Raw genomic sequence first — 23,076 nt, forward strand, 5'->3', positions numbered from 1 at the left:
AGCGCACAATGGAGGTTACCTTAACTGCCACACAAATAAATAAAATACATAAACAATTACATAAATGTATTAAGTGCGCAAGTACATAATGGACAGAAGGCGCCGCGCTGCAGAAGAGTGTTGCACAAAGCATATACGCATACATGTGGCATGTGGCACTTGCCACCAAAAACACACGAACACGCACACTAATATAGATGAAGCGCAGCGGGCAGGAGAAATAGACCAACCACCGTTCAGCAACCCTTAACTAACTGGCATCCTGCCAACAACACCACCGAGCGCCAGCGAGCCATTGTGCGTCGTCCAACAGAGGCAGTCAGTCAACCAAACAGCATTCACGCGCAACTCGAAGTCAACGCATCCAATATGGTTTCAGTACTAATTTAGTCCTTGCCGCAACTGCACGGCTTCCGCAAACGGGTTTCTTCTTCTTCTTCAAAGCATTGTAGTGCACGCGTAGCGTAATAGACGTGGTCTCGTTGGTACCGCGTGATTCGTGTGTCCCTTGGTCATGCCAGCAGTGGTGCTGAATGACAAAAAATACCGCATTCTAAAATTATTAACCCGCTAACCGAGTCCAAATCGAACTCAGAAAACAATTAAATTCTTGTTGTTGGCCTACGCGCGCTTATTGCGATAACGACGCGGTTTTACCGTATGTAACGGCCTCAAGGCGTCACAAAAATGTTGCTTAGCCGTAGTTCCGCGCTTTCCGCAACACACGAAGAAGACCCAGCGCCAAACGGTAATACAATCGACCAAACGTACGATCGTTTAGCGGACAATATGGATGGCGGCAGAAATGGACATAGTCCAGCCGACGGCGGCCGTATCGGTGAACGTGTAGAGCTGTGTTGCAATCGTTGTGGTAATTTCGCACAAATCATGAATACGAAAAATTATAACAGCGACGAAATGTTGCGACGCGAAAACAATTTTAAATGTGATAAATGTTGTCATTTGAGTGTTGTGAATGGTGGCAGTGAAAGTGTTGATAGTGTGGAGGACGATGAAGATGAGCCGGATATCGGTATCGATGACGATATGGATGATGCCGAACTGGATCCAGAACGTGATGATGAAATGGATCTGCATGACAGTGAGGCGCTCAGGTTGCCGAAAGTCGAGGAGAAAGAAACGACGATTTTGAAGGATAACAACACAAAGCCAATATTGAAATTTAGTGTTTCGGCGATTTTAGGTGATACACGCGAAGGTGTGAGAGTGAGAAACGGTAAGCACTTTATTAAAATTGCAGAAAGTTGATTTCGATCTCATAAAAATTAAGACAACTGGTATGCTATGTATGATGTAATATTTTAAGACACCGTTATAATTATATTGTACCATCAGAAAAGAGAAGAAAACAACTTAAAGCAGTACCAATATATGAGATATTACTTTGACAGCAAAAGAGAAGAAGAAAGCGATAAAAAATTAAATAATTTTTAAGAACAAAGTTTCAAATTAGAGCTCCCAAAAATTTTTGTACTTTTATTTTCTAGATTTGAGCAAAATTTTGCTTTTGGCCAAACTACACTTCCTTCGATTAATATTTAACAATGGAAATTAATGGCCTGAGGTTTCTTTATGTAAAACTTTTCACTCAGAAATTTAAGAAAAATAATAACCATTAAGTTAACAACTTTTTTACATATGTTTTAGAGATTTCATCCACTTAAATATGCCTTTCTTAAAGCTCATTTCGTTGTTGTAGTAAATTATATAATTTGAGTCACCAACAATTTTGACGAAGCAAATCCTATACCATAAATAATCCCAATCCAAATAACGCTAATGTGTTCCAAACAAACGTGCTCCTGCACCTTTTAACATTTCTGAAGTGTTCCGGATTTGGTTTCTTAAGGTTCATCTACAACTTAACTTTCAGAAAATACAGCAGATTTCACAAATTTCAAATCTGGATTATCATTTGTTTTAAGTTTTGTCAAAAAGACACATGGCCATTAACAAATTTCTTCTAAGTGTTGATAGATCGGATCGGCCCCATTAATCCTCACGCTGAACTTCACTCGAACAGCTAAGGCCATCTGTTCTTTGTATGATGTTTGCATGTTTGCCTGTATGTCTCACCGTTTCGATGGATACGATGCAGGTTTTGTTAGGTGCATCCTTTCTTGACCTGATTGACATACAGCGTGCTGTTGTATTCAGGCTAAGAAGGGGATTTCCGATGACGACGTGGAGAGGGAGAGATATCTAGAAAGCAAGAGGCTTTTAGAGTCAGGTAAAACCTTTGGGTCAACGGTCGGATGAGTTATGGCAAAATCCATTAAGTTTATTAAGGATAACCCAAGCTTCAGATTTTTTCAATATCCCTTTCTGCTTACGGTGGACGTCTGAACATATTTTTGCATCAGAGTCACCTATGTATGTATATCGATAGGGCGCGGTTTTGTGTGGGGTGCAAGATAGATCTCGGTGATATCGGGATTAGCTTGACTGATGAAAGTTTAGATGCTAACGTTGTGATCTCCACTAGGCGGAATGCCGAACAGTTAAGGTCGTTTGCGCGTTTAACGGGGTACTAGAGTTAGCTTATTGTGTGAATGTGTAATGCGTATAGGGTCCAACCCCTGGTCACCAGTCTAGAGCAGTATGGAAGTTCAACGGTAGCATTTTCGACAACGAGATTTAACCGAAGACTTGATAGTTGGTACTATGGGGACTAGAAGCGCTTGTAGTCCTCTTCAATCTGCTCATGCGGACTAGTCCCTTGGGGAAGCGGAACGCGGGAAAACTGACACTTTGTCAGTTTAATAGTTTAATGTGGAGTTGCATTGCAGCCGGGTGCCGGACGCAAAGTACGCTGATCAACGCGTTGCTTTAATCCACTGTGCTTTTGAGCGTCTTGGGATAAGGCTGTCGTCTGCAGGTACCCACTTTAAACTCACTTGGTGTCGTTCTTTGTATTGCGAAGAACTTCCAAATATTGATCATAAACAACTCATGTTATCACAAGCGTTTTGAGGCTGCCACAAATTTGTTAAGGCGACTAATGTCATACCAATCAAAATGCCAGGAACTAAATTGTACAGATGTGTTGACACCTGCTTTCTCCATACAACTTTCGCAATTTGAGTCATGTAAGATTTTTAGCTTCACCGCATGTATGCAAGTAGACCTCTGGTGGTCCACTCTGGGCCAAAAGAACTTGTAGCCGTGCAGGTGCTGGTTGTTGGTCAAAGCTTATCAAACTCACGCGAGTTCCATCCACTAGAGAGATAGAACCGAGGACAACAGCGGATCGCTGACTCTTTCGATGTCTGGTGAATTTGGAAAATACTGTCCTTACAGGCACCCACACCAGTCTGGCAACATAGCTGAGTTGATACGAAATTCTTTCTTTTGGGTGCGAGCTGGCAAAATGTGTACTTTTTAACAGCTTTCAAGAGTTCCATTTCTTCAGAAATATATTATAATAAGGAATTTAAATTTTTTGAAAATTTTTTAGTCTCCCCGTTCCCCCCGTGAATCCGCCCCTGTATATGATGCTCTCTCACCGAGTTTGAGGCACAAATTGCGAGGTATACCAAAACTGGCGTATGAACTGCTTACTAATTGCTACTTCGTAATTTGGTTCAGCCAGCTTTGACTAGCTCATTAACACAATTCTGCTGATTTCTAGAATTGATAGATATATTTTCTATAGTATTGCCTCAAAATCTACGTATGTATGTGTGCATAAGTTTTGAATATGGTATTCGGAATGCAAAGTTTCAATGTGTTTCCAATGTTAAATCATCTGCTTCTTAATTCCATTTGAGTTTCAATAATATTTTCGGCCAATTAAACGCAATAAAAAAGCAACGGAACTAATTTGCCTGCACCTAATACCAAATACAAACAAATCCTTTTCAAAAAATTAAATACATTTGGTAGCAACACTTCACCCTCAGGGAGCAATGAATCGAATAGTTGGGCGCTTGGAAAAATATTGCAACAGTTCATTATAATAAGTAGATACAAACAGTTATTTTGGTTGCACTTAATAGTTTTGCGCTTTAGACTTGGTCGCCGGATTAGCCGCTTCAATTTTTATTCAAACTACAATGCCATCTCTCCAGGTTAAGACCGTTGCGCTTTTGTTGTCTTTCGATTTTGTTTTTCATTTAGGGCCATAAGCCCGCTGGGCTGGAGGCTGTAATAACAACTCGCACTCCTAATCATGTTTAAATTATTGCGTGCGCTATGTTATTGCGTTCGCTCATAAATCCTCCAATGAAAACACAACCAAAGTAACCAAAGCAAATTCGTATAACCAGTTCCGATTCCTGAGCACTTCCGACAACTATGGTATGCGGCGCTACTGTTATGCACCTCTTGCTTGTCTATATGTACTATATATGAGTGCTCTGGTTGCGGTCGCTTGCTTTGGGGGTTAATTCACCGTTCCTGTTCCTGTTGGTGTACTCCTTTGCCAACCCGCCAGTTGCTACTTTTTTAAGGTCTCAACAAAAGGAGGCGTAACGAATTATCTATCACTCATTGTGTCTTTTTATCCGGCAGCATTTCGAATGCCGGAATTATTGTTTCCTTTATGTTGGCATTATTTTTTTATTGTTGTCATTATACGCAGATAATATCATATTCGTTTGTTTTGTTTTTGTTTTTAACGTTTTTTCGCTCCTCTGTGCCGGTAGTTTTGTCAGGCAAATCTGTGGGCTGGACGAGTTGAGATTAATTGGTATTGTATGTGTTTTATTGAATTTTGCGCAATAAATTTCAATGATTATTTGCAATAATTCTCGTGAATTTGGTAAGTTCTCGCCATGGAGAAATACAGTCGCGTGCCATCAGTAGTCGCAAGGGGTTTTACTGGCGGTTATGGAGATGATGATTTTTACCCAAAATATGTAATTTTTCATAACTATCTTGAAAGTTAAAAGTGCTAATTTTTTTTTGGAAGTAATTAATATTCAGTCAAGTAATTTAAACATATGTGATTTCAACGAAAGAAAGGTTCTTCTGTTTTTCCTTCTTCGTCAGAGAATAAAATTGGTTCGTCAAAGATGTCCATCCAAGTACTTGAAGATGCGTCAATTAGAAGACCAACACAAGCAGCTTTCTTCGGTTCTTCCGTTACTGGTTCGATTGGTTGTTCCTTAGAAACCTTCTTTCGGTGAAAAAGTCGAGTATTTTCGTCGCGACGTGTTTCATACTCAAAAATGGATTGAAATCTGTAAATAAAGTTTTTAGCGATCTCATGACTCCTAGCGACTCAAGCATTAGGTCTAGTAAAAAGGAATCCATATTTTCTACTAAAAATCTCTCGTACTAAAAACCTCTGAGTCCGTTTTGTAGTTACTTGACTCATATTATTTGCAACTGCTTCAAAGATGGAGCCAAGTAAAGAGAAAATGCGAAATATTTTACAGTTTTTCTTCGATAAAGGTGAAAATCATAGTCTTTAAACAGAACCTGACTGGTTATTCCACGACTTAAACTTCAAAGCACACGAGTATAGATATCACAGAAGACTCATGAACAAAAGCATCTTCGTGAGTTCATGACGCACAACTAAGACGATGAGCTCATTAGATATCAAAACCATCAAAAAATATGTAAACTTCACTCTTCAAATTTTATGAGGAATACTTATTAACATTCGAAAGAACATTCTTTGTCATTTTTTTTTAATTCATCTCTTTCAAACGTTGGCCGCGGCTACGTCTCAGGTGGTCCAACCGTAAAGTCCACTTTTCGATGACTCATTCAAGCATTTTGACTGATAACTGGCGAATTACACGCGTGATGTTTTGCTCCAAGGCCTAAATCGAAGCGGAATTGTCCGCATAGACTTTAGACTTCACATACCCCACAGGAAAAAGTCTAATGGAGTGATATCAAAAGATATTGATGGCCAATCGACCGGCCCAAAATGTGAAATTATCTGCTTACCAAAGTGTTTTCTCAATAAAGCCATTGAATGATGCGATGTATGGGAAGTGACGTTTTCAATTGAAGATCTCGATGTAAATGCGCCAAGTCATTCCATGCGTCAATCCGAGTTGCTGCGAACTTAGCCGAATCGACACTCCATGGTCTTCGTGTACACTCTCAGCTACGGCTGTTATATTTTCTTCTCTGCGTGCTAGACGTGGTCAATTCAGTCGAATAGTATCCACTAGTGAAAGCTGGGTCTCAAGATGGGTGATCGTGTTGCGTATAGTGCGCTCAGTAGGCCGATTATGTTGACCATGAGTTGAGCGAAGCACTTGAAACGCATTCTTTACAGAAAACGAATTTTCGTAGCAAAGTTGACTGATTTGTTAACGTTGTTTAGGCGTAATTCTCTCCATGATGAAATGTCAAATATTACTGAACAAATATGACATGACTGCTTGACTCGACTCACGTGAGATCTGTCGAAGAAAGGCTATTGAAAAAAATATCTCTACTTGAATCACCCGTTATTATATTTGTGGCTTTTGAGGCATTGCGGATTGCTTTCAGGTATTTGAAACATAATTAATGCTTCAGATATTCATATTATACACCCATATAGGATATTCCCAAAAACAATCTGGAAATAATTTTTCCCATGACTTCAAAAAAATCCATGCTCGAGTTCAAATTTATAACAATTTGTGTAATATGTGTATACATATGCATATACATATACATATATCCATGCTATCCTTTGTTAACTCCACAATACCTAAGCATCCATTCATTAGCCATTAAAAGGATCCATCACAAGTCTAAGTCAACGCTTTTCAATTTTGAAGTGCCAAGTCACAAAACCATTATAATTATTAAGCCAAGCAAACAATAACACTTGACAGGATATAAAGCGTTCAAAACCATATGAGCACTTTTGCATATTTTCATATATTTGACACTTACACATACAAATATATTCACAGGCATTCAACATACTGTGTATGTTTGCGTTTATGAAATGTGTGATTCACACTTCGAGGCATTAAAATTCCGACGCTTTGAAGTTAAACGGGTAAAACGTGGCAGGAGAACACTTCCGGCGCAAAATCACCCACACACAATTGTACTCACACACACACACACTCAAAGCCATCACCTCAAGTGACGCCATTATGTGGCATTGTGTGAAAACTTTTCAAGTCTTTAGAGCTTTCTCTAATTAAACAGCTGAAAACAAAAGCAGCAACAACAAGCATAAAGGGTGCTTGAATTAACAAACCAGCCAAAGAGCGTAGGTGGATATGCATATATACAAACAAAATTACACATTTGATTATACCCATAATACGACGTCTACACTCACGTACTGCTGAAAGACGCGTCAACGGCGATTGGTTGTGCGAAACCACAAGCATTTATACGCTTATACATACATATATGTATGTAAAGGTGTATTTCTCAAATTGAATTTACGCAGCTTCCTTTATGGAAAGGAAGTAGTTCTAAGGAAAGATTCATTAACTGTTTTAAAACTGGTCTAAAATGGATCCATAAAGGTACGGTTGTAATTTAAGTATACCTGTATTATCTATGAAGTGTATTTGTTACACACATATAAGTTGATAAGTCAGTGGCATGAAGTATTTGCTGAACATTTTACTAGTAAAATATATTTTTTCTACTAGTTGGAAAAATATTTTGACAAATTTACTATTTTTTTATTCAAATGATTTTGAAAGTTTTAGACAACGAAAAACAAACCCAGAAAAAACGAATGGTTACCTACATACTTTTATATCCTACAAAATTCATGGCTAAAATTCAAAAGACAAAGACATTTAAGGGCTAACGAAATGTCTTCTGCTTTACCTCTAAAAGAAGTCTGCTTTCATCACAGTATGCAGAAACGAAACGGACCCAGACTTTTATCCAAAGATGATCCATACGCCAATCTACCTTGAAATTATTTCAAAAAATATTTTTCGGCTGCTAATGGCTATAGCACTAATGGTAACTTCGAGTACTCCAACCTGCAAAAATATCACAAAGTTCGTCGAAAATCACTCATTATTGGACAAACTAGGTATTTGGTAATATTCAACTACTTCAAGACAAACAGCGACCACATTATACACATATACATATGTCAGCTATCAGAGCCGTCTGCAGGCGGGAAAAAAGAGGAGAGAACCGAAGGTATCACAATGTGGCAGCAACGGTGACAAACCTTAACAAAAGGGCGCTGGACCGCCGGACATCCATTATTGGATAGATAGACAACAGGACCTAGACTTCCACTTTACCCAAATACTGAGTGGACATGAATACTTTACAAATAATCTGTTCCGATTTCATCACGACCTTAGTCCGTACTGTCCGACGTGTACAGAGTGCATAGAAAACTCTGAGTACGTATTTTTTCAATGCCCTCGTTTTTCAAATGTAAGGCAAAAGTTAAAAACTTCACTTGACGGTAGTCTTTCCGTGGAAAATTTACCAGCACTCATGTGTCTGGCCTCTGGTAAATGGAAAGCTGTCAGCGAAGCGTCAGCTCTAATTGTGACAAAACTAAGACATACTATACAGTATATTAGACATCAATCAGGCCGTATGATAGATGAGACTTAAAGTCTTTCTCTCTTCCATGAAGTAATACTTAGCCCGGTGGTTCTTAGAGAGAATTTGAGTTGGGAGTAGGTTAGGTTTATCGGATTAAAGTTCCGTACTCCGGCTTGCGATATATACATACTACGAAAAAAACACATGTACATATATCTGACCTCTTACAACTTTGAACAAGGTAAAAAATTTATTATTAATCTCAAGCCTATTAAAAAGATTAACGTAAATATTTGTTGCTGAGTTGAGTGTTAACTACAAGAAAAAAGTTGTGGATTTTAGCAATATGAAACATAATTTCCGGAGTTAGATCTATCGTTATTATTTTCTGCTTTCAAATCTAAAGAAATGTTTATATAGGAAGGTATTCTATCACTAAGATCTACTAGGCTGTATTAATAATGGTCTAACTAGTCTCTAATGCTGTTTCCTTGGTCTAATCCACTAATTGGTTTCAAAAGCAATTTTATTTAATTTTGTAATCGAAGACGAACAGCAAAAGTTCCGAATTGACTCAGCTTTGGTAACTATATTTGTAGGAAATCAAGTGTCTCAAGCAAAAGGTTGCGAATACGGTTATAAAATACGATCTAATCCAGCGTATTCTTTCCAAGATTATACTCTTTGCGAGTACTAAAATTTACATTATTATACGATGTGTGTCATATAGCTTAATTTTTTTAGAATATTGGTTTGTTTCTTGCTATTGTTTCGAATGAACTTCGGCAACTGAAGTTTTACCGTCGGGTATTTTTATACACACATCTAAACATTCCTATATCCACAAGCAAATTCAGGTTCATTCTTCGCGGCGCCTACACATGTGAAATTTGCATTGCAGCTTTCATGTGCCTGTGCCTGTGGGTGGCGCGGATGCCGCTTGTGATTTTAATTCGATTAGACAGAAACAATTAACGTATTAACGCCTCTTTAGTGCCACCGCCGAGGCCTGCTTGTTTGTAATGTGTTTCCCACATGCGCTTGCAGCTCACATGTGCATTTCGTTAAGCAGCTGTGTGTGTGCAAATGTGCGGTTTTGAATTTTAGTTGGCAGCTTATTTTACGCCACGTTTAATCTTTTGCTAACCGCTATTTTAACAAGGATGTTTCGCATACCTCACAAAGGCATACATATATAAATATATTTGTATGGAAGTGAATACAAGTTGGTGTGACTTGACTTTATGTGAAATTTAATGCTTGGCATTTGTGCGCTAATGAGTTTTATCCTTCAGTTAAAAGTTTTTGGTGCTATTTTTTCAATTTTTTTAACAGTTATAACCAAAAAATACTAAATGTAGGAATGTATTTCCACTTTCGCAAAATATGTACTATATGTACTTGTAGAATAAAAAATCTAATATGAAACTAAGCAATACCAAAAGCTACGTCATGATCGGGTAGCACCTCTCCGAGCCGTTCAGTACCAAGCGAGATTTTAGACAATCCGACGCCCTATCGTGCGATTTCTTCAATCTATTCCTTGAGAAAATAATTCGAGCTGCGAATCTGAATATAGAAGGTACAATCTTCTATAAGAGTGTACAACTCCTGTTGTATGCTGATGATATTGATATCATTGGCCTTAACAACCGCGCCGTTAGTTCTGCTTTCTTCACAATAGATTAGGCAGCGTAGCAAATGGGTCTGGCGTTGAACGAGGGCAAGACAACATATCTCCTGTCATCAAACAAACAGTCGTCGCACTCGCGACTTGGCACCCACATCACTGTTGACGGTCATAATTTCGAACTTGTAGATAATTTTTATCTTGGAAACAGTATCAACACCACCAACAATAACAGCCTCGAAATCCAACGCAGAATAACTCATACCAACAGGTGCTACTTCGGACTGAGTTGGCAATTGAGAAGTAAAGTCCTCTTTCAACGAAAAAAGATCAAACTCTACAAGTTACACATCACCCCCGACCTGCTATATGGTACAGATGCATGGACGATGACCACATCTGATGAGTCGACGTTACGAGTTTTCGAGAGAAAGGTTTTGCGGAAGATTTATGATCCTTTGCGCATTGGCAACGGCGAATATTGCATTCGATGGAACGATGAGCTGTACGAGTTATACGACGACATTGACATATTTCAGCGAATTAAGAGACAGTCGCTACGCTGGCTAGATCAAGTCGTCCGAATGGAAGAAAACACTCCAGCTGAAAGTATTCGACAAGGTACCTGCCGGGAGAACCAGAAGAAGAGGAAGATCTCCACTCCGTTGAATAGATCAGGTGAAGAAGGTGACTGCAATCTCGAATTGGCGCCAAATTCGATATTCGAAACGAATCCTACGAGAATGGTTCTTGATGAGACGCTGGAGAACATTCTGAAATAACTTCATGGAATTATTCCAAGTTGGCCGAATGACATTTAAGGTCCGCTTTTGTTAGAAGACCCGATTTTTGTGTGAACTCTTCATATCTGAAACTTGTATGTCCAACAATGAACAAAACAAACTGTAATCGTTGAATTTTTTGCTCACTAGAAGCTCACTATCTCTAGAAGACAGGCTAAATTTTTTGGATTACCAAAAGCTTAATTCCGAGGAAAGTTTCCACCAAATTGACCGTTTAAAGACAAAATTTTTGTGGTAAACTAAAACTGATATCGTGACTGATGGCCGTACATACTCCATGTATTGGCAACATTTTTTTTCGAATAATAAAGAGAGATATCTGCGAGATACAACCATCTAAGTAGCTAACCAGGGTTTGGCAGATTCAATTTAAAAACATTATGCATATTTTATTACAAATATCTCTCTCTTGGATTCAAAACTCTATGACAATTTCTGAAATTTGCTCGAAACCTAATAGTTTCGGTTATGTTTCGGTTATATTTCGGGTTATTTTTAAGATAATTTCGTAATATTGTAGCAAATATTTGACATTTCCCTTGTATAATATAAATTATTAAATAAATCTTGCTTTCTCTTCTTCCACTCCCCACAGAATTCATTCAGCCGCAGCATATTTGGCCTTACTTACAACAAAACTTCATACATCATACACACTTTCCGCATCCTGCATTTCTGACACACCATCCACACACGCATCCACTAACACATGCACACCACCCCCACCTGGCACACCATCCACACCTGCCGCCACATCAGCTGAACACCATCGGCGCCGCCAACGGCAATAGTTGTCAGCCGCAAACCGCAGCGTCCTCGTCATCACCGGGCAGCACCATCAGTGATAGCGACAATCACTCCACCGGCACCGGCGGCAGTGGTAGTGGCAGCAACAGCAACAACAACAACAGCAGCAATAACATCACCAATACAATCGATGGTCGACCATATGAAGGTGGTGTTGTTGGCGGTCACAATGATTGCGGCAATGTGCTCGAAGATAATAATAATCGAAGACTAAACTTGTCGGTGTTGGCGCAGGAGAAACAACAACAACAGCAACAGCAACTGGCGCCATCACACCTGCAATCGCCAGCACATCAACTACAAGCACACATGCCGCCACACCATTCACCATTGCCCGGCCAAGCGGCTGGCCATCAAGTGATAGCGAAACCATTGCCGAGCCGGCCGACGCCATTCCTGCCACATAGCTTGCAACATCCGCATTTGCATTCACTGTTGGCGCACTGCAGAAATCCCTACATGAGTGGTGAGTGGTGTTGTTATTTTGTGTGTTGTTGTTGTAGTGTATTATTGTTGTTATGTATTGTTGTTGTAATGTAACCGACTAGGTGAGCGGCTTTGTGCATGTGTATATAGAAGTAGATGTGTGTGTATAAGTTCATAGTAGGGGCGCCATAACTGTTGTGGGCACTTGCCACATTTTGTGGCATGCCGGTAATAGAATTTGACTAATGTCCGCAACTGGTGTTGTTGCACTTGTCAACACATTGTCGCACGCACGCTCACACATTTGTGCGTCGTGTGGCATGCAACAATTAATTGCAACAGTATTCTAATGCAGCAACAAGCTCCCACTGCGCGCCGTACAATGTACCTCTGCTACTACTACAAACACACACATACACCCATACTTGTTGTTGTAATGTAAATGCATTAGCATTTCCCACGCACTTCCGTTTCCGCCACAAAACGTAATTCTCACATTATTGCAACTCTCTCTCACTCTCCTTGCAGTTGGTGCACAAGTGTTTCCCCTGCCACCGGGTCAAGGCTTCCCTTGGGCGCATTCGACGCGTGGCAAGCCTCGTCGGGGTATGATGCGTCGTGCCGTATTCTCCGGTAAGTGTTGGGCCATTACTTGCCGTCTAAATAACTGTACATTAATTCACACGTCTGTGGTCATTTTGATTTACGTGTTGTTGTTTATTGTTTTATTGTTGTTGTTGCACAGATTCTCAGCGCAAAGGTTTGGAGAAACGATTTCAACAACAGAAATACATAAGCAAGCCGGATCGCAAGAAATTGGCCGAAAGACTGGGCTTGAAGGACTCTCAGGTTAGTAGCGAAAATAGGTAATCGAAGTAATTACGTAATTAAAATACCAATGTCAATTTATTGCAAATATTTAAATGGCAATTATTGGCGTTTCTGGGAATCACATTTGAGTTCACAATTAAAATGTCATAAATACGTAAATTACACGTGCAAATAACATTGTTTACATATGATTACTTTGTAATCGTCGTAAGAATTACATATTCAGTTACCTATATGTATGATATGCAGTAATAGCTTAACTATAACGCATGGGATTGAGCACTTGGCAAACAAATTATTCAACATTTCTTTTTAATTGAAAAGGCCAAAAGCTAAGACTTAATTACTTAGTTATTTTTAATTACAAATGAAATCCTATAATTTTCTGGATCACATATTATCCCATTATATGCTTCAAATGATTGTAATGTTATGCCATAATGGCTGGGTATTGATTGGAAAACAAATACAATTCATTGGAACTATATAAAAATTATTAAACAACACAAATTATTTTCTCATTTTGTCAATATTTATTATTTCTTAATAATGCTATTTCGTATCGATAAAGATCTGCTCTACATAAAGTGTGATTCATAAAAAATGTGCTTTATAAAAATATAAAATGATGAAGAAATTTCAACTAGCGTGTCCTATAGAGCAAATATTCTCAAAGTTTATGGAATATGAGAGTAGCGAGTCGTACCTTATGCCAGCCGTTTAAGCAAACTGACAGTACCTACGGTCTTATTGCTTCCTCTTTAGTAACTTTGCTTTCCAAAAAGATTTTTTATTGTCATTTCTTCAATCTTTTTTTACTAAAACCAATTTTATAAATTCTAGAGTCTGATGCAAAAAAATTGAAATGCTCATCTAATTAAATATCCACCCAATCCGACCGCTTGTGTGGCCATTGTCTTTTTAGTTCCCTAAGCGGCTTTAAGGGGTTACATAGATTTCGTCGGATAAAAAGACTGTCTTTTTTCAAGAATTATATCTCATATAAAAAGGAAAGATTTTATTATAATTTTTTATTGTTATAAACAAACACTATTAACAAAAAAATTCGACATTTTTGGTGAATAATATTTTTAACTCGACCATTGCGACGCCATTTCCGGTGACCCTTCGGAAAAAACATAGAGTATCATCGAAAGTGAAAATACGTGCTTTAGTCAAAACTTTAACTTAAATGAAAATTGGATATTTGGCAGCCATTTTTACAAAAGATTAAAATTTCGCGAAATTGTTTTTCAAATAGTTATAATCGAAAAAAAATCCTTCGTCCAAGTCGTTAGGAATTGTATCTCAAAGGCTCATGAATTGTAAAATTTCATGAAGATCTGTTGAGAAGTTCTCGAGAAAACTTACCAACCGATCTCAAAAACACAGTTTAATGACGGCGCACTTCGCCTAGCTAACCTCAAACGCACAAATTCTCAAGGCTGTATCTCCGAAAATATTACTCGGATCAACTTGAAAATTTAGGACAATATTTTAGAAGTGTTGTAGAATTGAATAAGATAATAAAAAAATCGATGCAGAAGCAATTCGAAGCCCAATTCTTAGATTTTTGCCATTGTTTACACTGATTTGAAGGTCTCGGTGAAACAAAATTTGTTTTTTTTCTTTAAATGCGACCGGTTTTCAGCGATTTCGTCTTTCAAACGGTACAATAACGCTAAGCAATGGTCGCTGTTGATGGTGCTTCGTTTTTCAAGGTAGTCAATAAAAATTATTCCATGCGCATCCTATATTACAGGCGCCATAACCTTGCAAGCCGACTGTTGCGTTTTTCCATGCTTTGCAGTTCACTCGGATGACCGTCGGTTGGATTTCGGAGTGAAATGACGGAGCCATGTTTCATCCATTGTCACATATCGACGCAAAAACTCGAATTTACTCCGCTTGAACATCGCCAAACACTGCTCCGAATCATCAACTCGTCGTTGTTTTTGGCTCAAAAAGGATCTCGCGCGGCACCCACTTTGCACAGAGCTTTTTCATATCAAAATATTCTTGAATACTATGACGTACACATTCAATTGATATCTTTAGCGTGCCTGCTATCTCGAACTACTTCAAGGTGATCCAAAATTATTTTCTGGACTTTTCTGTTGTTTTCGTTGGTAACAACCTCTTTTGATTTTCCACTGCGCTCATCCTCTTCCGTGCTCTTTTCACCATGTCGAAACTTAGTTTAGTTGGTTTTAATGGGACAGTGTCCGGTAACTCGTCATCAAGCCAAGTTTTTGCTTCAAGTCTATTTTTTCCCTTCCAAAAGTAAGCAACATACGAAATTTCTTTTTATTAATTTTTTTTCAAATTTTATTTAACAAAAGTTGCTTCCTCCAACATGATATAATTCACAGAGCAATGACCAGGTAGCTGTCACATTTATAAACGCGCTTTTTAAAGGTTACGGCTAAATAAGAAACGTAAGGATCATCAGGCTAAGGATTTTTCAATTGACCTGTTATGTCTCGTATACAAGTATATCTCGCCTTGCCTTAAGTTCATAACTTAAGCGAGTCTATAGAAGAAGAAGCCAACTTTCGAAAGTATTTCGTAATATAAGTCCTGAAGATTTCATTATTCAGAATAACGAAAAACTCATAACCCCACTTTTATTTTTAAAATTATGAAAATCAGTACTAACAAGTAAGGAAGGGCTAAGTTCGGGTGTCACCGAACATTTTATACTCTCGCATGATAAAGTGATAATCGAGATACTGTTATTAGCAACTTTTTTGCGAGAGTATAAAAATGATGCCCTCTGAATTACATGAAAATGTCTGAGAGATTTACCGATAATTTCGGTGAAAAATTAGGTTATGTTTGGTTAGGCACTGAGTTCTTCGTGTTCGATATCAGGGACCTTGAAAAGTTATAGTCCGATCACGACAATTTTTCCACAAGGGTTACCTCAGCTCAAATACCATATTTGTGTAAAGTTTTATTCCGCTATCATCATTGGTTCCTAATGTATACATTATACAGAGAAGGCATCAGATGGAATTCAAAATAGCGTTATATTGGAAGAAGGCGAGTTGTGAACCGATTTCACCCATATTTCTTACATGTCATCAAGGTGTTAAGAAAATATTATATACCGAATTTCATTGAAATCGGTCGAGTAGTTCCTGAGATATGGTTTTTGGTTCATAAGTGGGCGACGCCACGCCCATTTTCAATTTTTAAAAAAGGCCTGGATGCAGCTTCCTTCTGCCATTTCTTTCGTAAAATTTAGTGTTTCTGACGTTTTTTGTTAGTCGGTTAACGCACTTTTAGTGATTTTCAACATATCCTTTGTATGGGAGGTGGGCGTGGTTATTATCCGATTTTTCCATTTTTAAACTGTATATGGAAATGCCTGAAGGAAACGACTCTGTAGAGTTTGGTTGACATAGCTATAGTAGTTTCCGAGATATGTATAAAAAACTTAGTAGGGGGCGGGGCCACGCCCACTTTTCCAAAAAAATTACGTCCAAATATGCCCCTTCCTAATGCAATCCTTTGTGCCAAATTTCACTTTAATATCTTTATTTATGGCTTAGTTCTGATTTATAGGTTTTCGGTTTTCGCCATTTTGCGGGCGTGGCAGTGGGCCGCTTTTGCCCAAGTTTCATCATGATATCAGAATTTTTCCTCAAGTTACAGCTTGCACGGACGGACGGACAGACAGACATCCGGATTTCAACTCTACTCGTCACCTTGATCACTTTGGTATACATAACCCTATATCTGACTCTCTTAGTTTTAGGACTTACAAACAACCGTTATGTGAACAAAACTATAATACTCTCTTTGGCAACTTTGTTGCGAGAGTATAAAAAGTAATAATTATTATCATTTTAGCAATTCTGCGGCAGATAAAAGTTGTTCAGTCGTCTTTTCTAGAGCTAAAACTCTTTTGTGCTTTTCAGTTAATTTCGACTTCATGGGTAGTTCCTTAAGAATCATTACTCTCGAATATCTTAAACTATATTCTTCCTTACATTTGAAGTTCTTAAATATTATTGCTATAAATGAGTCCAACGACTACTAACTTTACTCCCATCTCCTGAAAAGTCATTGTCCTCAAAATAAGTGAAAGCGCCTCACATTCTACCAATATAACGGAAATGTATGTTTACATAACAAATAAACCTATTTGCCTTTATTTACCATTTTCTTATTGATTTAATCCACATACAGAGTTGCCATGTACGCATGCATATTTAATATGAATAATTATTTGTTTTATTTGTTTGCTCAATTTGTATAAATATTTTAGTTTATTTTTATATTTTTATTCCACACGCCATTTCGCAACGGCACATGCCGCCATAATGGCTGTTGTTGGTAGCAAGAAATTCATGCGATATTTACTCTTTATGAGGGTTGTAAGCACATAACGGTTGTTGGGCTTTGTTAACTCTCACAGCTTTTTGGGCGCCACCCAATTCTCAAATGCGCAGTCGCTTATCCTTCGACAAACACACACACACTTAAATGTAGGAAAATACATACATATATAAATAGATAATATATACAAGTGTGTATTTGTATATAACTGTATAAGTATAAATTGAGAGCACAGCACAAAGAGTCATTCACAAAGTGGACAATAAAGAAGAATAAAGAATATGAAGACATTATTTAAATTAATTGAAGTACATAATAGCTATACATACTGTATATACATATGTATGTATTTACATAAGTAACTTATATGAATTTAAGTCGGCATAACTGTTAGTATATATTTTAAAAGCTATCAAATAGTTCTTAGCGGAAGTAAATAGAAATGAATATTTTAAGATTATAAATTTTAGTTTCATTCCGAAATATGTATGTAAATGAATGTAATAGGGTTCTATTATAGTTGCTTACTGAGAGAATATTAATTTCAACTTTAAGGGGCTACACCAGTGTGACGCATGAAAAATTAGGCGATTTTCGTGAATTTTTTGAAGAGAAATTACGCAATTGAATATTTCAAACTTCTTTAAACGTAATAAGGTATATTTTCAGCTGTATTAAATTTTTTTTTTTTTACAAAAATGTTGAAAAATAACGGAGTTTTGGGCTGTCTTCGGAGGTGCCAAAATAAAGTGCCCCAACTGCTGGCATGATTCCGGCCGAATGAGTAGCTGAAATAAAAAACTTTGAAAAGTTTATTAAACTTAGAGATATTTCCTACACAATGACCTACGATCTTTGAAAAATTACAAAAATTAACAAAATGGCGAAATTTGGAACAAAAAATCGTTTTTTTAGATAAAAAATGGTAGTTTTTTTAATGCCAAATTGACAATTTTCAACCAATCAAAAAGATCGTAGGTCATTATATAGTAAATGTATTCAAAAATACTCGGTTTTAATTTGAAGTCGATCAGCCAATTTCTCGTTGAGTTATGATGCCAGCTGTTTTGAAAAATGTCGTTTCGAGAAAAACGCGTTTAAAGTTTCACTTATATACTTGTATGTTTGCACCTCCGAGTGGTCGCTCTTTAGAACGCTGCCATCCAAAAACTATTCAAGATACGACCTTCCTGATTTCACAGGATATTTATGAAAATATAAGTTATCGAAAAAGGAAATAAATTTTTTTTTTTTGAAAGTGTCACACTGGTATAGCCCCTTAAGGAGTTATTATTATGGGTATAAGTATACAAGACAACGACGAATTCCTGCCAAATAAGAGAGGTTTATCTACATAAAAGTCTTATTTTATTTGCTCTTTTAGTTAAACGACATTCAAAGTAAAAAATCTTAAAAACAATTTTGGAAAATATTGCGATTTCCAGCACAGCATGCTTCCATCTCAATACACTTGACCCAGCTTTGACCCAGCTCCAACTTCTTCAATTCGACGGTGAAAATTTCCCCATTAGTTTAAATTACTTTTTCAAATTTGAAACAAGAGGAAGTCCCAAATCTAGAGAATATCCAGAATTGATCAGAAGTTCGTAGCTCCATAGCCATGGCGATGATGGAAGCCAGGGCATTTTCATGCGTGAAACACCCTTTTATCGTTAAATGGGTTAATTTTTATCTAATTCGTCGACGAATTGGTCCAAATAGAAACCAGTGACCGCTTTGACCTTCTCTAGACAACCGATGTAGATCCGACATAGTAAATCTTTGAAAATGATGAGCAAATGAGGTCCACTATCTCGACAGTCTTGAAACGGCGCAGAAACTGCTACGAATTGCGTTGAACCACCAAAGTTTACTTATCGTTTCGGGTTTTGGGATAGATATCGAGAGTTGAAGAGGGAAACGAGACGCATTTGTTGACAAAAAAGAGAGAGGCCGAAATGCGTTAGTACGAAAAGCTTAACAAGCTGGCCGAAAGGGGTAATGCTCGAAATTTCTACGAAAAGAAGCGGCGACAAATAGAATGTTACAAAACAGAAGCAAATTCTTGTAGAACCCCCAGAGGTAATCCAGTGACTGATGCCCAGAACATACTAAAATTTTAGAGGAAAATCTGTTAAATGGCAGTGAAAGCATAAAGTTCTATTGCTCCTCGATTTTAAAGCTGTTTTAGACTTTATGCCACTATGTCTGAATTTGGTATCTACGAAAAACTAATACGGTTGTGTAAACTAACGTTTAGCAACAGCAAAAGCCCCATCTGGATCGAAAAGGACCGCTCGTAGATAATTTCGTCTATCTTAGAACCATTATTAACACCAACAACAATGTCAGCCTCGAAATACAGCGCAGAATAACTTTTGCCAAATAATGATTACTTTAGATTGAGTAGGCAATAGAGCAATAAAGTCCGCTCTCGACGAACAAAGACCAAACTCTATGAGTCACTCATTATTCCCGTTCTGCTATATGGTGCAGAGTCATAGACGACAACAGCATCTGATGAGTCGACGTTATGCGTTTTTGAGAGCATTGTCAACGTCGATTTCGATGGAACGATGAGCTGTACGAGTTATTTGGAGAAATTAGTCTCCAACAATAACGTTTTGCAGCAGTTTAAGTTCGATTATAAGGTCGATTCGGGAGATCTTAGGTAAGATTACCGAGATGTTTCAGCCTTAGCATTGCATCGGCTGAACAATGGAGTAGGAAGTGCTTCAGTATTTCCTCTTCACGCCTCTCCATACAACTTTGACAACTTTTAAGCCTTAGCTAGATCTCCTCCGATTGCAGCAAGATGAAGTTTTCTCAGTGCAAGTAGTTCACAACATTTCCTTCATTTTACTGAAGATCCCTGTAGCTTGAAGGATAACGCAAAGTAGCTGGTCATCGACCAGCGCTTTCCAAGCGCACGAACACATGACACGAATGTAGATCCGACTGTGTCTCATATCAACGTGAGCGGAACAAGGGTGTCCCCTCAGACTCATCGAATTTGCAGTTTCCACTGTGAAATTTTGCAACCAATTGGTACAAATATTAAAAAAATGTTGTAATTGATCGTGTTGACACAAATATTATCTTTAGAAAATTGTTAAATTTATATAAATCTTAAAATTTTTGAAAGTTCTGAAGGTTCCTAATGAACCAACTGCATACAGAGATGTCAAAAATCTACATTTAAAGAAATTTAAAGTAAAAATACATATGTAGAGTTTTCTCGGTTGTCCGAAAAGCAGAGCCACTAATACTAATATGGAAACTCGCAATAACTCAAGGGCTTGGGATCACTTAAGCAAGCGGACAATGTTTTAAAGCTTTTAAAAGGAGAAAAACTCAGCCATACAGAGAGGACTACACTTACACTAAATTTGCTAAGCACATTAGAAAATAGAAGTATTAAATTTTTCCGAACCCGAAAATACTCAGTTTCTAACCAAAAGATAAAAAATGTTTGCATTTTTATCGACAACCAAAAATATATAAAACGGCAAATAAAATGTTGCCAACTCTCACTCCATATATTAAAACTCACATATACGCGCTGTTAGCAAAAGAACAACAACAACGCCGGCAACTGTAAAAAATCGATGAACACCAGTCATCACAATGCTGTTCCGGCAAGCGCACAATGCCAGAGTCACAGAAAATAAAATTCCAACGGCATTATTTGGTGTGAGGAAAACTTTTTCCATTTTCACAGCGACTTAATTCCATTGTCAAGGAATTCATAAAATGTCTGCGAACGCATATCATTAGCGACAGACGAACGTAATCAAATCGTAAAATTAATGAAATTAGTTTGAGGTGCCAATTTTTTGTGCGATTTTATTTGTCTTGCCATGCTCTCTTCCCCTCTATCTACCAGTATTTGGCGCTCTAAATGAGTTTTCACTTTTATCATTATTTTTTGCCTTTCTTTCTAGCGAAGCAATGACGTGTACTGCTTAACCCAACTGATTGTCAGAGCCTCCACGCTTTCATTAAATATCCTTTTTTTGTTTTTGTGTTTTCTTTCAATGCCGAAATCTGGGCGTGGGATTGCTTAATTTGCGTAACAATTTCGTTGTAACAATGTTGTGTTGCCATTTGACAATTCACTGCTGTCAAAATGTAATCGATCACAACTCAATTGATTTCGTTTACTATAAATTCATATAGAAAATGTCACATGATCAGCTCGAACTACAGGCATATGTGTTGTTTATTTGTATGTGTGCATGAAATGTATCCATCATACATACATATGTGTATCCTTTAATGAATCTGCTGCTTACTGTATGCTAGTTGACGACGTCACGCCAATTTGTCACCACAATTATGTCAGTTGCCCGAAAAAGAGATTCATCAAAATTTCATATGATCTTTTAAGCGTGTCCAATTGTCATCGATCCATCAACTTTTTACTTAATGATCTTATAATGTGGCGAAATAATGTGGTAATCTAGCAATGAGTTCATTCATAGGAAATTCAGCTGATGTGTTGACGAATTTCCGTTATATATGTATGTTTTATTGTGAGATTACATGATGTTTTCGTGAAAGCAGTTAAATAAATGAACGCAGATGTACATACATAGGCTGATAGAAGAGGCTGGTTTCTAGAGCCTTAAGATACATTTTAACAAGAGATTTAATAAGTTGATGTTACAATGTCTGCGATAAAAATAAAAATAAGTGGAGGTCAGGGAATGATTAGTGTTCTTATATTGACTACCATGAATATCGTATTTTTATCAAAAGCAACTAATTGCTATACTTCCATCAAACTTTTCTCGAAGTTTTTAATAAATCAATATGACAATTTTAATTAAACTCTTATATCTAAGAAGAATCCTCCTTATATAAGTTCCATACAAATACTCCACTATATCTGATAGAAGTTAGCTTTGTCATTATTGGCTGGAAGCATACATACTGTATACTCGTATTCATGTAGCAAATGTTAAGGCGTAAGATTGGTTAATTACAAGACTATTACTTCACAGTATATCCCTAGAATAATACACACACGTCGTTGAATATTGAAGAAAAACGTTTGATTTTTCTATTTATTCAGAAAAAATATAAACCCTGTAAATATTTTTAAAAGGGACAATAAGTTCGATTCTCTATCAACTTTTTGCGAAACACTGCATAAAAGTTTTCAAATCTCTGTGCCTAAAAATGAAATAATCTGAATAGCAATGAAAAATATTACTTTTAAATACTCTTCAGTTTTTGAATTTGATCTTATATCTTTTGGCTTACACTTTCTTAAAAATAGTGATTCCGTCTTCGCTGCGGCTTGAGAATTTAAAGATGCACTCTTCGCACGGCGCCAGATCAGTGAATACTGTGCGACGTGTCTCTCTCACATCACGAATTACGAGTTTTTTATGCATTATCGTGATGTAAAAACCAAGAATTGTCTTTCCACAATCACCTTTTTAGGTGGATAGCGTTACGCAAACGACGCATAACGTTTAAATAATATCCTTGTTGACTGTTTGCGCCACACCACGATAATCGAAGTTGTAGCTACGCCACTGCATGTAGCAAATGTTTTTTGGTCGGCGTAACGATTTTATTGGTTAAAACTATTACTTTCATGCACAGTATATCCCTTTTTTCCAGAATAATTCAATGTCTTATTGATTATTGAAGAATAGACGGTTTGATTTTCAATGAACTTTGTTTCGAAACACTGGATATAAGCCCAGTAGAACATTGTTTTAAAGGGACAATAAGTTCGATTCCCTATCA

The 23,076-nt window shown here is 37.4% G+C and overlaps 1 protein-coding gene across 1 annotated transcript in view; it reads left to right on the forward strand.

Moving 5' to 3' along the window:
• Window positions 1-398: 398 nt before the first annotated feature.
• Window positions 399-23,076, forward strand: part of LOC126763276 (uncharacterized) — a 50,597-nt gene continuing 27,919 nt past the window's right edge. The window contains exons 1-4 of the mRNA XM_050480602.1: window positions 399-1,237; window positions 11,498-12,175; window positions 12,664-12,768; window positions 12,881-12,984. Coding sequence (XP_050336559.1) covers window positions 688-1,237; window positions 11,498-12,175; window positions 12,664-12,768; window positions 12,881-12,984 — 1,437 coding nt within the window. The 5' untranslated portion in view covers window positions 399-687. The remainder of the gene's footprint in view (window positions 1,238-11,497; window positions 12,176-12,663; window positions 12,769-12,880; window positions 12,985-23,076) is intronic.

This window comes from Bactrocera neohumeralis, chromosome 6 (assembly GCF_024586455.1).
Source record: "Bactrocera neohumeralis isolate Rockhampton chromosome 6, APGP_CSIRO_Bneo_wtdbg2-racon-allhic-juicebox.fasta_v2, whole genome shotgun sequence".
Lineage (NCBI taxonomy): Eukaryota > Metazoa > Arthropoda > Insecta > Diptera > Tephritidae > Bactrocera > Bactrocera neohumeralis.